The 16,375-nt window shown below is 50.1% G+C and overlaps 1 protein-coding gene and 1 long non-coding RNA gene across 3 annotated transcripts in view; one reads left to right on the plus strand and one right to left on the minus strand.

The window, feature by feature from the left end:
- TRIM71 (tripartite motif containing 71) overlaps positions 1-11,060 on the minus strand; it is a 66,009-nt gene extending 54,949 nt beyond the window's left edge. Inside the window, exon 1 of the mRNA XM_028518293.2 lies at positions 9,574-11,060. Within this exon, the coding sequence (XP_028374094.1) occupies positions 9,574-10,434 (861 nt within the window). The 5' untranslated portion in view covers positions 10,435-11,060. The remainder of the gene's footprint in view (positions 1-9,573) is intronic.
- Positions 11,061-11,225: 165 nt separating this feature from the next.
- Positions 11,226-12,984, plus strand: LOC118501571. 2 transcript variants are annotated; one of them, XR_004904193.1, is made up of 3 exons: positions 11,226-11,622; positions 12,088-12,244; positions 12,688-12,984. It is a non-coding gene; the product is annotated as an uncharacterized LOC118501571 (long non-coding RNA). The 2 variants fall into 2 exon arrangements; XR_004904191.1 differs by lacking the exon at positions 11,226-11,622 and having other exon boundaries at positions 12,014-12,244.
- Positions 12,985-16,375: the final 3,391 nt, after the last annotated feature.

Consider the following 16,375-nt stretch of genomic DNA (forward strand, 5'->3'; position numbering starts at 1 on the left):
TCCTCTTCCCTTTATACTGAAAAGCTACAAGCATTTTCCAGTTTCTTCCTTTCATCCACATAAGGTTGAGAGAAAGGTCCAAATATCAGAACCTAGTATTTTCAAGGGCTTTCATTCTTTGGCTTTAAAGTGAGAAGTCCCCTTTGTTCCTGGCAAGGAAATAAAATGGCAGCAGCCTAAGCATCTTCTGATGGTCAAACCCAATTTGCATCAGTCACCGCTGAGAATTGACAATCTGGCAAAAGCTCTCTGGAACTAGTCCTCAAACCCACCACCATCCACAGAGGCCTGATCCACTAAGAGCCCCCACCCACTAATGCCAAAGTACTTTCCTTGAAGTGCTGAGGCCAGAGTGGGGGTGAACTGGGGTGGGGGCCGGAGGTGGCCTCCGTGGCCTGAGACCCAGCGGAGAACATGCCTGTGGTAGAACTGGTTGGCAGAAGCAGCGTCCTTCTCACTTTGATCCTGCAGCGATAGCTTTTGAGACTTAAGTTTTTTCTTGCTACATGGTTGTTCTGATAACACTTTACATTTAAAGTTGCTTAATTTCGGGATGAGACACAGAGTAAGGATGTCACCCTCATTTCTGCCGAGACCACAGCCCACTCACGTGCATGATATTTAACGTCCTACTTCAACTTAGAAAAGTTCCAAAATAAGAAAATAAGCCCTGGCTGGCGTAGCTCAGTGGATTGAGCGCGGGCTGGGAACCAAAGTGTCCCAGGTTCGATTCCCAGCCAGGGTACATGCCTGGGTTGCAGGCCATAACCCCCAGCAACCGCACATTGATGTCTCTCTCTCTCTCTCTCTCTCTCTCTCTCCCTTCCCTCTCTAAAAATAAATAAATAAAATATTTAAAAAAAAAAAAGAAAAAAAAAAAAGAAAATAAAGTCCAAGAAGCTAAATAGTCAAATAAATTGTATGTTAAATACCAGCTGTTTAAGGACTAGTTTCAAAAACATGAACTTGCCAAATACAGTCGACTACGGAGCAGCGTGAAGAGACAGATGGACTAGACGAGAGTCTGACCCACAGAAGTCATTTATTTCGCCATCCAGGGTTTGGGAGGTAGGGTTTTTTTTTTCCTATGGAGATTTGAGCTTTCCCTCTAATAAATATAAGTTTTCCTCTTCAGATGCCTTCCCAGGCCCTCCCCCAGCACACATACCTGACAACACCATAAAATTAAAGCTTATACAATATTGCAGTCCCTGAAATCAGACTGTTCCCTGAAGCAAGTTGATCTGTCTCCTTAAAATGCCAGTTCCAGGGTGCAGGGGCGGGGGTGGGGGGAGAACAGTATTGTGGCTTCAAAGATTAATGGCTCCCAAATACTTCCGCCTGAAAATAAAAAGCTATCACTATAGCCTCTAAACACACTTGCACCCATCTCCTCTCCTTGGTTTGGGGAGCCCTAGAACCCTAAAACGGTCTAGATCGAAAGTTAAAGTTGGTTCCAAGTTTTTATGCATTTTTTTCTCCAGGATACCTGGCCTCACGTGAAAGAGCTACCTATGTTTCCTTTTAGATAATGGTGCCTATCTTTCCTTTCAGATAATGGTAAACTGATAAAAGCAGAGCTCAGCTGGAATTCCTGGCACTACAAATTAGTTTCCTTCTACAACACCCTCTTTAGGAAAGAGGAAGGGGAGGAAGAGCGAGGGAGGAGTCTGCTTCAACACTCTAATACACGGCTTGTCAATAGTAGATATTACAAATGTGCCCAGTTGCCCTCCGTTGTGGGACCCTGTGCTGTGCCATTTTATGTTGCCTCTGATCCTCACAACCCTGAACAGCGTAACACCGTTTCACATGAGAGAACTGAAAAAGACCAAGAACTCAGACCTAGAATCACGCAGTCTCAGGCTCAGAGATAAACAGGCACCTTTAGTAAGATACATCACAAAACCCTTTTTCCAACTACCACTAAAATTTTCTTCACCGATCCTTTTCTGCTCAACGCTTACCCACTCGGGATTGTGGGTGCACTTTCAGTACAAGCCTACAGATGACCCCAAGCAAGAGAGGAATATCTCCCTCTGACATTGATCTCAAAGAGACAGAGGGCACAGATCAAAATTTATAGATGAGGTCTTAACACATCATTAATTTTGACTGCTGATGCCACCTATTCACAATCCTCTCTTATTTTTTTTTCTAACTCCTCACCCAAGGATATGTTTATTGATTTGAGGGAAACATCGATCGGTTGCCTTCTGTATGCATCCCAACCAGGGATCGAACCCACAGCCTTTTGATGTGCCAGACAACGCCTCCAACTGACCCACCTGGCCAGGCCACAATTCTCATTTTTAAAACACCCACCCTGGCCCTGGCCAGCGTGGCTCAGTTGTGGTTGGAGCATCATCCCATAGTCCAAAAGGTGGTGGCGGGTTCTAGTCCCGGTCAGGACAAACACCCAGGTTGTGGGTTTGATCCCTGGTTGGGGCACGTAAGAGAAGGCAACTAAGCCATGTATCTTTCTCTCTCTAAAAGAGACGAAAATAAAATATCCTCTAAAACAAACAAACAAACAAACAACAACTAAAAAAAAAAAACCTGTCCTCAAAGTAGTCATCGCTGATCCATGTCCAGCAGCCAAGTCTAACTGCGGATTTGTTTTATAAACAGCATTTTTATAATTACCCCCATTAGTCAGAATATGAAAGATGTTCCCAAAACGCCATAGGCATTTCAAGAAAAACGTATTTTTAACTGCAAATAGTTAAGGCTAGAAGGAAACGGCTGGCCACCCTTCCCAGAAGTAACAACTAAAGGATACAGCTGTCGACACATGTGTAGGAAGGCAGAGGGGTTCCTCACCAGCTCAGGCTCCGAACTCCACTTGGAAGGGGGGTGTTCAAAATTCACAGGGTGGCCAAGCCATGGGGGAGGGGAATACCCTCAGTCTATGTAACTAACCTTCGCCCACTTGACTCTCTTCAGTGTACCCTGCTCTGCTTCATTCAAATTCTGTTTATGTTGACAGGAATGTGCTCTTCTGCAGGAGTCTATCCTGGTAAATAATCACAATCAAGAAATATCCCAGGCCCTGGCTGGTGTAGCTCAGTGGATTGAGCGCGGGCTGGGAACCAAAGTGTCCCAGGTTCGATTCCCAGCCAGGGTACATTCCTGGGTTGCAGGCCATGACCCCCAGCAACCGCACATTGATGTTTCTTTCTCTCTCTCTCTCTCCCCCCCTCTCCCCCTTCCCTCCCTAAAAATAAAATAAAATCTTAAAAAAAAAAAACTGATTAAAAAAAAAAATCCCCTTATTCATGGCCAAGCCTCCCCTTCCCAAAACTGACAACTTCAACTTGCCAAAAGCAGTAACTTTGATCACTAAAGATGACCGCTTCCTTAGCATGTTTTGCCTACTGATTCTGAAACTGGGGTCCTTATACAGATTCACTAAAAATTTCCCTCGGTGGGAAGTGATGCGCAGGGAAAGAACTACCTGGGATTTGTAGAAAATCTACAACAGGGAGAGTAAAACAAAATACTGGCCTAATGTCTTCAGATTAAATATGGATCTCCCAGAATCTCAGTTGGGTTTGAGTGGGAGAGGAGACACAGGAAGAGCTGGGGGGCGGGGTCTTCCCCCATTTGATGCCGCCCCACCTTCAAAGCCTCTCGCAAGCAAACTGAAACATGGCAGCTAAAGAGGGAAAGAATTACACTGGGATAAGGTGTAAATCAAACGGTTTCAGATGTAAATGGCTCGGCCCCCACCCCTTGCAGTTTTTCTGTTAAGTCAGAGGCTTGTCAATCGAAAAAAAAAAAAAGAGCCAATCTGGTTTCAGTCAACTCAGTTTGTAGGTATAGACAAAACCTCAAAGAGAGAAGAGTCAATTTAGGAGTGACCAATCTTGAGGTCCCATCAGCTGAGGTGGAAAGATGGGTCAGGGCTCCTCTGGCAAGTCCCTATGCCTGAAAGGTCACGAGAAAAGGGGACAGAGGGGACTGCAAGGGTGGCGTCTTGCTCCCTTTAGGCAACTGTAACTCTTCACCAACCTTTCTTCTCCCTGCTCTCTTCCAAAACAACAGAGAGCTGGCAAAAACAGCCTTCTGGGCCAAGCCTTTAGCTCTCTGTCAGCGCCATGGGGGTATGGGGGGGGGGGCACTACTCTGAACCGCCTGCGTGGGTGCGTGGGAGAGCTGATCTCAACCTTTTGCTCACGAAGAAGGACACCAAAATGGTCCTTTATTCACCGAGAGTGAAACACCTACAACAAACTTTGCCCCACGCGAGGGACTGGATGGAGAAGTGGCAAGACTAGGCAAACCATGACTTTTCGGTCGGCATCAGAGGAAGTAAAATTTTGGAGGGGTTAAAGTTGAGAGCTATAGAGTTTATCAAGTAAGTTAAAATTTCTCTTGAATCAAGACACCTTATGAACCTTTTTTCCTCCTGACTTAGCATTTTAACAATTCCACCGCATGTATTGCTTCTCCAAAAGCTAACATCCTTCCTTCACATGCAGTATTAAAAATTGAACACAAAAAGTGGAACAGCTATGCTCAAAATTTTACATATGAATAGAAAGTTGCTTCCATTTTAAGTTGAGCTTAAGGAAACCATAGATTTTAATGTTAGTTTCAGTGTCTTGAAATTTCTAAGAAGCTAAACCTGGGAGGAAGAACTGTGGTGGAAAGTGGGAAGTTTTATCCATTCTTCCTACACTTTCAAGACTTGATTCCGGGCACAATCACTTAACTTGAACACATGTCCATCATAAAAAAATATACACTAATATCAAGTGAAGAACTGAATGAGGCATGGGGGAAAGTGCCTGTTTTCTTCCTCAAATTTCTTCATTGTTTCCAAAATATATATAGACACACATACATGCCTAGCGTTGGAAATAAAAACCCTGTAGACCCAAAGCAAGTCTATGCAACATCAAAGCCAGTGCAGTTTATTCTTCTTGAATATGAAGAGTCACCCAAGGTTCCCTCCAAGGTAGTGCTGATGCCACCGGCTGTCTCAAACATGATGGCATGGGGTTACCTACCAGCGAAGGCTTGCCAAAGGAGCCAAGGCCCACCTCCCTGTTGATGAAACCCATCGCTGCAACTGTTAATGAAAGATGGGGCACATTCCTCAGCTCAAACGGGACTTTTTAAAAGCCCACCGATTACCTTCAAGGATAAATAAAAAAATCAACATATCCATAATAAACACTGGTCTCCCATATTTTTTTCATCAAGCCTTTTCTGCGTTCAACAGACTTCAACCTACAAACCTGCTGAATTAGGGTGAAAAGTAGCAACCTCCGATTATTTCCAAGTTATGAAAAGTTTGGTTCTCTGAGGAACAGGCGAGATGGAGGAATTAAAGCAGATAGAAGCACACCACCTAAGTCCTACACAGAGGTTTGAAAATGGGGTGCAGAAGTAGTAGAATGTACGTTTATATATTTTTCTCGTCCTTGCCAAGTCCTTTGGTATAGGTTTATAATTCACACCGCACATGCGTCATTTTAAAACAAACGTGCACGCACTGGATATGCTTGCTCGAAAAAGGTTAGACACTGCGAATGCCCGATACATACGCATCCCGGTGCCATACGCATCCCGGTGCCAACACTGGTGCAATCCCCATTCATGGTGAACTATTCAAAATAAGACACAAGGCAAGAATTTATTCTACAACCGATTATTTCAGGCAGCTAACTGCCTTCCTCAAAGCGGTTTGAGGCTAATTTGGGGGGAGTGTTTTCCCAGAGAAATACAGTCCCCAGGCCTAGGATGGTTCAATGTTCAGAGTCTTTCTTTACTGGTCGGAATTCTAAAACTTTCCTTTCCGGGGGGGGCTTTTATTTTCTTAAGACCAAAGAGGGGGGCTGGATATACACATTATCAACACCTACACCCCACTTTTCCATCCAAGGGGCTCAGGAAAATCCCGCGCCTGGCCTGCCAAACTGGACCACAACTACTGCCATCCTCCCCGAGAGGAGCTACAATGTTTCCCTCGGCTAATATGGCAAGTGTGTCCCTTGTGTCCCTGTGTCATCCCAGGCACTGCTACCGACAAGGCCTTTCCGGGGAACCGGAACTCGCTCAGACCCCACTCGGCCTTCGTCCATTCGCAGGGGCCTGGCGCCCACCTCCGCAACACGCCACACACAACACCCTCAACCTGCTCCAGCGCCGCGTCCCAGGCGGCAAAGGGACCGCATCCTCTGCGCCCCTAACCCAACGTTAAAGGGCAACTCGAGAGCGGCTGCAAAAGCGCGCTCACGGGCTCATGGCACTCTGTCCCACTGAACTCCCTTGCCCCTCCGCATTCTTTTCGGCATTCGTGTGCGGAACTCCTTGGAATTCTTTCTCGGGTGCCCGCGGGGTGAGGAGCGGCCGCCCCGGGTCGGGCTGCGTCACCAGGGCCGCGGGCTGCGGGCTTGCCCCGCGGCGGAGGTGGTGGCGGCAGCGGCGGGCGGGCGGGCGGCACGGGCCCACAGTCTGGCTCCGCGGCGCCTCGCCTCCGCGGCGCCTCTCGGGGGACCCGGCTCAGCCAGTGGGTCGAGGGCCGGGTTCCGGGCCTGGATGGCCGCCGGGGCGCGGTGCCTGCAGCCCCGCGAAAACCCCGAAACGGTTCTTTTTTTTTTTTTTTAATAAGCCGACTATGAAGAGTGGGAGCGCGCAATTTTAAATTCCTTGTAAACCAGAACTCCCCCCCTCCACGGTTAAGGTTTTCAAGTTAATTTCAAATCAAGCGCTCGAAACACTTTGCCAATCGCGAGAAGCCATTGGAGGGGGGGGGGGGGTGCTTGAGGAAAGCCTCCTGTTCCCCTGAGTGGCCAACTGTTGGAGGCGCCCTCCCTAAAATGACAGAGCAACCGCCCGGAGTCAAACCTTCTCCCCAAGGTCAGGTGGCATTAGTCGCCATAAACCAGGAGCGCCCTGAATTATTTAATGGAGCCTGATGTCCCTCCCTGGAGGGAGGCAACTCGCCCAAGGAGCGAGTTTTGAAAATTGAGGTGCATTGTATGTACAGCCAAACACCGGGTTTAGGAGTTCAGCCCGGTCACCAACAGAGGTTGGTCATCCTCTGAAAAGTGCCCAGTCACTTTTCCAATCCAAAGGGTGGCTTTTCAATGGAATGGTGTCTTCCAACTGTTACCCATCACTACTTCCTTTGACCGAAAGGGAGAATTTAAGGCCATGCATGAACGTGATGTCACTTTCCTGCTTCATTCACAGCACTGGTTTTGTCACCTTTATAATCTCCAATTTTGTAGCATTCTAAGTCCAATTTCCAAGTTTTCTTTAAATGAAAAACTGAAAAGTGGGGGGTGGGGGGGATTTTGCTCAAAACTGAGAAGCGTCATGTTTTTGAAGGACCTTTAGTTTAACAATGTAACATCTTAACACTTGCGCCAAACAAACAACGTTAACCGAGTGTAGCACATTTAAAAAGTAAAATTTCAGGGCAGCCAAGGTACCTACCTCCCAGGGTGAGAGGAGGTTCATTTTGCATTTTACACTCTCCCATCCCATTTGAGTGGTTTTATAATTTAAAAAGTGCATAAACCTTTTACAAGTCTGGCAACACTGAGCATCCACTGTTTTGGCCCAAATAAAACATTATGTGGATCTTTAACTGGGAATATAAACAAAATCTGACATTTAAAATCAACTGCTGGGAAGGAGGGTTCAATCAACACCGCTCCCAGGAGGAAAACGGTGGTGGGTTCAAAGCCCCTCTTTTCCTGCACTCCACCCTCCACCCCCTCCCTTCTCACCTTTATCTCTCCATCTTATCTTTCCTGAGATTCGGGTTGATATTTAGTTCAGTCATTTTTCTAAAATCGGCCAAAGAACATACTGGAAACATTCGCCCACAAATGTGGGAAATTTTAATGGGTCCATTCAAAGCTTAAAAATCAAGGAAAACAGTAACTTCTTCTATACCTAGGAGGAAACTTTTAAACTGAGACACCCACCACACGTACATTAGAATTTCAACTTTTTTTTTCCAATTGGAGACCCCGGCTTAAGGCCATCAGGCAATAGCTCCGCCTTCTTCCCCAAATAACAGGTTAGGAGTGGGAAATGCTGCGCTGTGCGAGCCTCTGCCCAGCTTGTTGCCAGCACGACCCCTCCAACTGGAAGGCAGCAACTCCCACTCTGACTTTTAAAGCCTCCACCGTCTCCTGCTCTACGTCCAACGCCAAGCCTAGAGAGCAAGCACACACCTAGTATATCTCACGAGTCTACACAGATCACGTAAATTGCCGACCCTCTCTGCTGCTAAAAATTTCAGGCCCTTCCCAATAATGGTTCGTAAGAGTGGAAAAGTGTCACAGGATGATGTGAAAAAAAATCAGCAATAAGCAACAGCCAAAACAGAGAACTCAAGCCCACAGACCGCAGGGCAGCCCTCGGATTCAGGCCGCACACAGCTGGGTCCGGCTTTTTCCCGCAAGAGAAGTCGAGCCCCTGGGTTGAGCGGGGTGAAGACACCTCCCAACCAGGGAACCTCGTTCCAGTAGGGGTCAAAACTGGGGCCATCTGGAGCGGCCAGAGGGACCCCCAGCTGGGAGGGGGCAATGGGTCCAGTCCCCCGAATTCCGCTTCTATAAGGCGCAGCCCTGGGCCCAAGAGGCCCTGGGCCCACCACACGTTTTTTCCACAATGCAGTCAACAACCGCGGGTAAGAGCTTAGACCGAGGGCCCCTTGGCCGTCAAAGACCAAGATGTCCCAAGACCCAACACTAAGAGACAACGATTGCCACCATGTCCCAACAAAAAATATAGTCCCTCCCTCATAAGCGCGCACGCGGAAGCCACGTCTACAGAGGCACACGCACCCTCCCCCACCACAACCCTCTCCTTCTGACTCACGCCCTCCCAAAAAAGCAACCATCTAGGAGCTTTACAAACAAAAAGGAGGAACGAAGAGAAAAGAGCCCTCAGCACGTTGAGAGGCCTCTAGTGTGCGCGCACAAGGAGACCCATCTACAGACACACAACACATGCTTTTCCATCTCGGGTCTTAATTAAAGCAACAGCATGTACGCTTTGTCAAACAGAAACGAAGTGAAGAAATCAAAGTTCACAAAGAAGGGGTGGGGGTGGGGGTGGGGGTGGGGGTGGGGGTGTCCTCAAACCTCGGGAACCCCGGCGGCGGGAACCTCCCTCCGCACAAGGAAACCAGGTCTAGACTGACACACACTTCACTCTCCCCAGCTCGTACCTAATTCAAGGAAAAACGGTTGCCACGTTTTGCCACACAGAAAACTGGAGGAGGAAAAGGGGGAAGGGAACTCCGCGTCTGGGGACTCCTCGAGGGGACCTCGCAGCAAAACACACAGAAAGCAGATCTTCTTAAACACACACTACTACTGCTGGTGCTGCTACTTCTTGGTGGCGATGACCGCCACCTAGCCAACGAGAAAAAGAAGACATTCCGAAGGGACTCCCCCAACCACCCACCCACCGCTTTGGGACGTGTCCCGCAGCCCTTTGCGAGTGTTCCCGCGATTCCCGGGTGGGCACACACACGCATACTCATACATGCCCGCACCCTACTCCGGAAAACCCCCTTGAAAGTCGCCACGCACTCACCTCGTCGTCGTGGTGCTGGCAGAAGCCAAGGCGCTCGGGGAAGACCGAGAGAATGGAGAAGGGCGGGCCGGGGAAGGGCGCCCCGAGGCCGAGCTGCTGAGCCGCGGCCGCGGCGGCGGCGGCGGGACCCGGCGGGCTGCGCTCGATGTAGTGGTCCTTGGTGAGGCGCACGCGCTGGTGCGCGCGGACGCAGTTGTCGCACAGGTGCTCCTGGCAGTCGAGGCAGCGCGAAGAGGCGGTGTTGCCCTCATCGCAGGAGCTGCAGCCAGGAGGACGGCGCAACAGCAGCGCCGACGGGGAGGCAGCCGGTCCTCCAGGCGCGGAGCGGGAAGGCGCGGACGGCGGCGGCGGTGCCTGCGGGAGCGCCGAAGCCGAGGCAGACGCACGAGGGTGCGCGTGGTGCGCGTGGTGCCGGTGGTTGCTGTGGCCGCCCGCGGCCGCTGGGGCGCCGGCACGCCCGTTCTTGGGCGGCGGCTCCTCGGCCGTGGCCACCACGGCGTCGAGCAGGTTGCTGAGAAGGAAGGCAGACGAGGGTAGGGCGTCCATGCCTGCCGCTTCAGCCAGAACTACTTTCTGGTCGCACACAGGACAGAGCAGTTTGAGCGGCTCTCCCGGCGCGCCGCCGCCTGACGCCGGCAGTCGGTGCGCCTCGAGGCAAGGGCGGCAGAAGGCGTGCAGGCAGGGCAGGACGTGCAAGCGGCGCGGCGCAGCCCCAGGGCCCCCGCCACCGCCCCCCGACGACGTGGACGTCTGCGAGGACGAAGACGACGCAGACGAGTTGGAGGAGAGCGGCGCAGGAGAGCCGCACATCTCCTTGCACAGCAGGCAGATCTGGAAGTCGGTCTCGGGGAACGAAGCCATTTGCAACCAGGCCCGGAGGAGGGAGGAGACCAGAGAGGAAGAGGAGGAGAGGAGAGCGCGGACGAGGTGGGTGGGGGAGCCGCCGACTCACTCAGAAAAATGCATCTATTAGGCCTGCAACCCAGGAGCCCGCACCAGAGCGGCTCGGCCCCCTTGGCCTCCCCGCGTCCGGCCCTTCGCGCTGCCACCCCCGACGCTGCGGGCATTAAATGCCACTGTCCAGAGGTGACACAGATTCTTCCCGGACGACGTGGGGACTTGCGTGCCTTACGAACCCGGAGCGCCGGAACAAGTCTCGACTCGCGAGGGGAGAGCGGGGGCAGGGAGGTCAGAGGACTCCCTAGAGCAGCTGGAGCTTAGCTTAGCTTCTCGCTCGCGGAGATAAGTCCTCTAAAGTCCAATGTGCAATCCCAGTCCCAGCGGGAGAAGCAAAATTTGGTTTGACGAGTATTTGGTGCGTTGCTTTTCTTTAAACGGATTTAGTTAGTCTCTTCTTTGGAGAGAAAGGCTCCCCAAACTAGTAAAGGTGGGAGCGGCGCAACGCCAAGCCCGTGTGCCCCCGCGCGACGCTGGCCGCCCCACTGCATGACGCGGCGGCCAGGGACTCCTGGGTGGCCCGGCTTGTGCGCTCGGGCTTGCGCACGGCCGGGCGCGGGCCCCGCAGCAGCTGCAGGTCGTGTGGGCCCGGCCGCGGCCGCACGCGTGTAGTACTACGCACGCGCGTCCCACGCGCCTCGAGTCTCCCGCGCGCCTGCCTGGCCTCGGCTGCCGACACTTAACACGCACGCGCGCCCCACGCGGCCCAGGGCCCTCGTGCCCCCGCCTCGCCCGGCCTGGGCGCCTCCCGCGCGCTCCTTCCTCTCGGTTTAGCTGCGCTGCAGCGCGGGGCCGCAGGTCCCCGCGGGCCGTCCTGAATTATTCATCCGCAGGAAGATATTAGATGTACCCGCTGCCCGCTCCGCGCGAGCCGTCGTGCAATGCTATCCGAGCTCCGCGCGCGCCCCGCGCCCCTCCTCCTCCTCCTCACGTCCGTCCTCTCTGAAACCTTGGCAGCGAAGGGGGATCACATTTCCTTTGTCATCGGGCCATTTCGCCCTCGCCTTAGTCCCCCCTCCGATCCCGAGTCGCGGGGACGGAGCCTCCTCCGGGGCGCGCAGGAATCAGTGGAACCGGCAACGGCCCAGCGCGGTGAGCTCTGGAGCCGCGTGGCCAACGCCGCCGACCCGCGCCCGCGTCATCTTCTTTCTGAAACCAGTCGCCGTGTACGACTCGGTGGCCCCGGCCGCGCTGCGCCTACCAGGCTTTGCTAACGCCGTGCGCCCTGACCTCCTGGGGCTTTGCACAACTCCCCCAATTCGGACTGCGTGCGTGCACGCGCGCGCGCGAGCCCTCTCTTTCTCTGCTTTGCCGCCTCTTCCTCCTCCTCCTCCTCCTCCTCCTTCTCTTAGTACGCTGGTTATTGGGACTGATCGGAATTCGGAATCCTTTTAATCTCCAAAGGAGCAAACTCACTTCCGCCCGAGTGTTGGGAGGGGGCTGGGGGAGGGGACACAGGGGAGGGGGTTCCAGGCAAACAGGAAACATTAGCCCTCTCTGCATGGCTCGCTTTTGTGTGCTCCCTCCCTCCTCCCTCCAACCTCCTCCCTTCTCCAGGCCGCTGGGGAGATGAACGCCCCCAAGCTTCAGTGTGACGACCTTTGAAACCTTCCTAGCGAGGAACGGAGAGAGACTCCGGTTTATTTAAAAAAAGAAAAGAAAGGAAAAATTTCATCCTGAATCCTGGTTCAGCAGGAGCTGATATCCACTGCCCGTGAGATCTGAGTTTTTCCCCCCACCTTTTCTTTCTTTCTCTATTTTTTTTTACGTGTTCTTAAGGATTCTGCATATCCGCGATCAACACCAAAACATTCGGTTGTGTGCAGTTGAATGGGTGGAATTAAACGAATCTGAATTCTGATCTCTGGAGGGGACGGTTTCCTTTTGAGTTTTAACGAGAGGTGGGGGCAGAGGGCAGCTGTTCAGGGGAGGCTCCTCGGGTGATGGCCTCTCGGCCATCTGGGTGGTGCCCCTCGCGGCCTGGGCGGTTCTGGGAGAGGAACTCGCTTGGCCCTGGAGAGAGACTGGCTTGGAAGAGCATAGAGGACCCCATACCAGGATTTAGAGGAATCTGATCAGGAGGCCAAAGGGGTGAGCAGTTGTCCCCTTCTAAACACTGTCAAGCCATTAGTGACACGTTGGATCCTACTTCTACAGGCAGCAACCTGGAAGAATCTCAGAAACATCACGTTAGGAGGAAGACGCCAAACACGACAGCGCATATTTTGTGGTTCCATTTACAGGAAATTCTAGAACAGGCAAAAGAACTAAGCTGTGGGGATAGGAAAATTATCCTTGGGGGTGAAGGTGTATCGACTGAAAGAGGGGAATAAGAGAACCTAAAGTAATGATATAGAAATATATATTGGTGTCTACATTGGTCAAAACTTGTAAATCTGACATTTTAAGATCTATGCAGAATTTCACTGTGTTTAAATTCTATTTCAATAAAGTGAAAAAAATAATAATTCGGTGTCCAACCTGAATAACCATGCCTGGATTATAAAAATTTAAAAAGTAAATAAACAAACTAGATTAGTATCCCAAGCTCTTCCTCTGAATTTGCTCACCAGAATTCAGGGAGTTTTCCAGGAAAAGATCAACCTGGAAAGAGACCCTTTAAATCAACGCAGCGGGACAAATGTGCTCCAAGTCCCAGGCTGCAGACACGTCACTAAGGGGACAAAGCCATCGTGGGGCCCAAGTGCTGTCCTGGCCTGGCAACCCCTCTAGGAGGGCCCAAGGGGTCAGCAGGCGCCCTCTCCTCAATCCCTGGGGCCCATCCAAGCTCAGTGAACATTGACCGAGATATGTGTAAGTGCAAAAATGGTCAACAAATAAAAGCAAAACATGTCAGTGACATCTCAATAAAACTAAAGCAGAGCTCCTTATCTGCCAGTGGGAAGAGAAGTAAACAGTTTCTGCTTCAGAGAGCCGTGTCTCACGCTACCATGCCTTGCCCTTATGAGTGTCACAGTTTCTTCCATAGTTCAAGACCAGCGTGTGACATGCACACATCATGCAGGACTCTACACACGCCTGTAGGATTTTCAACCACGCTGGCCTTGCCTCAGAGGTATTGTAGGTATTTGGGGGTTGGTTTCTTTTCCTTGGTTTGATTGTTTTTAGTTCCTTCCCCCCTTAAAAAAAAAAAAAAAAAGAAGAGGAAAACAGATGGGGGAAGAGAATTTGCCAGGAGGAAGATGGCCCCAGAGGCTCCGAAAAAGGATGGGCCAGACCTGCTGTCTCCCTCTTGGTTGGCCCCACTCACCAGCATCTTACAAGGTTTATTTTTTTTTTTTAATTAAAAAATGGTGAGGGGAAGAGGTTGGGGGCAGATTTGAGCAGTTCTCCTGATCCCGTGACCCTGAAATGGTGCAAGTGGATATAGCAGAGATGACAGGAGTCAGCTGAGAGACATTGTGGAGGAGCAGGAAGGCTGTGACTCCAGAGAGAGGAATCAGACTTGGCAGCGGTTGGTGGGTTAGTTTCCTGGGGATGATTGCTCAGAATAAGCTAAAAAGAAAAAAGAGAGAGAGAGCAGAGGGGTTGGGGGGAGAAAGGTTTTGATTTCTCTTTACGAAATAGCTTTCCTTGAATTGATAGAGCCCCACCAGGAAAGAGGGCTGTGGTATATAAATTGTTAAATTGGCACATTCCTAATTTCCATTGATTTAATTTACCACAGGTAGGAAAGAGGGAACTCTTTGAAGCAACTAATTTAGTCTAATTGTACAGAAATACAGCTATGATTTTTTTTTAATTTGGTATAATGATAAAGAACAAATTAGGATTCCACTCTAATTAGGCTTATCCAGGAGAAGAACAAAAGCCATATATCCAGATGAAAGGCCAAAGACAGTCCCCTGCTGTAAACTAGTATTAAAATTTTCATTGCATCCTAGCTAATAAACACCCTCTCTCAGCAAGGGAGGAGCACGCAGCCTCCCAGTTTTCCCTCGGCAGGTTACCATTAGAAAGGGGGTCCATACGGCCTTTGTAGACTTGCATCCTTTCTCAAATTTACCCGTAGTCATATGTTGTTTCCAAAGATGACACTAGACGCTGCTGCGCGCTGACCTGGGGTTGGAGACTCGACCACATTTGCATCAGAGTGACTTTGCACCTGCTTTTTTTTTTTTTTCAGCTGATCTTTTTTTTTTTTAAGATTTTATTTATTTATTTTTAGGGAGGGAAGGCAGGGGAGAGACAGAGAGACAGAGAAACATCAATGTGCAGTTGCTGGGGGTTATGGCCTGCAACCCAGGAATGTACCCTGGCTGGGAATCGAACCTGGGACACTTTGGTTCCCAGCCTGCACTCAATCCACTGAGCTACGCCAGCCAGGGCTTCAGCTGATCTTTTCATTAAACACCTAATGCACGCACTTGTCTTGATGTCAAAGTTGCACCTTCACCATCATCCTCAGAGTATACATAGTATACATCCTTCAAACATAAGTCACCAGAGTATTTTTTTAAACGTTAAGCAAATATTCCATCACGATGACTATTTTGAACTATGGGGTGGTCAGGTACCAGCCTAATAGACCACCTTCGGTTGAGGGATTGCTTGCATCCTGCCAGTTGAGAGGGGATGGACTTATACACTCTAGACCAACTCTTGACTCTACCCTGACTCGCCTTAGCATCATTAACAGACGTGTGTCAGGTGCTTTCCATATCCCAGAATTCAGAATAACCAGAAGTGAGATGATAGAGTATAAGCTCTAGTCACTTAGATCTTCAGAAATGATAGTGAGGAAACTTGATTTGCACGTATGAAAGCTAAATGTCAACATGCAGCTTCAGTAGTTAAAAGTAGTTCAGAGAGCTCAGCTAGGCTTACATCCCAGCTTCTTCACTCTTAACTGTGACCTTGGGCAAGTTACTTCTCTGTGCCTCAATTTTCTCAAGCATATAACGGGACTGGTGCACGTACCTAGCCCATTGGGGTTAAGTGAGCTACTACCTGTATAGTTTTAGTATAGTACCAATCACATCTCAAGCACACATTTATTTATTTCTGTTTTTATTATCTTTATTCAGCAGACTGTTCTGCAAAGTGCCTGTCCACTCATTTAAGTTTGCCATTACCTACTCACTACCCTTCACCGGACCTTAGAATCTCACACATTCATTTACGTACTCCTTCCCCTCCATAACAGAGAGTTGTAATCTTGCCTCTGGTCACTCTCTGTTCAAGACCCACCCCATTGTGGCTGCCTATGGCCCACATGTTACGGTTTAGTTAAGCTCTCAGCCTCAATTTTCTAAAGTGGAAACGTGTCTTTCATAAGAAGGGGGCAAACAAAAAACTATAAAAGTTGTTCTTAAAATAAAAGTAGCAGAAAATCGAAAGATGTATAAAGCAGTCCATACTGTTACAACTTCTTATTCCAAATGCTCTGATTTTGTAGCAGAAAGACGATGCCATTCAAGTTATCCCTGTTTCAGCTTGTCCTTGACCCTCACTCATTCCACCTGCTCCAGACTTCAAGGGCTGCCTCTTACCTAAAAACGTTACCTCAAATGGTTTAACCTGATGCCAAGGACCTCTCTGCTCTGTCCCCGATTCCCTGTTCCACGCAGCCCTGCCCACCATCCATATATGCCCAAACTCAACTGCTTAGGACCCATTATGTTTTCTGCCTGACCCTGGCTGTGCCGATTCAGCCTCTTCCCCATCCCAGACCTTCCCTCTGAGAAGTGAGGTCTATTGCCCCTACCCTAGCATCTGGGCTGGTGAGGGTTTACTCTGACCAGTAGAATATGGCAGAAGGGATGCTATGCTAGTTCTGGACTCTTACAGACTGAACCACCAGGGAAGCAGTGTGACATCCCTT

Source organism: Phyllostomus discolor, chromosome 7, assembly GCF_004126475.2.
Source record: "Phyllostomus discolor isolate MPI-MPIP mPhyDis1 chromosome 7, mPhyDis1.pri.v3, whole genome shotgun sequence".
Lineage (NCBI taxonomy): Eukaryota > Metazoa > Chordata > Mammalia > Chiroptera > Phyllostomidae > Phyllostomus > Phyllostomus discolor.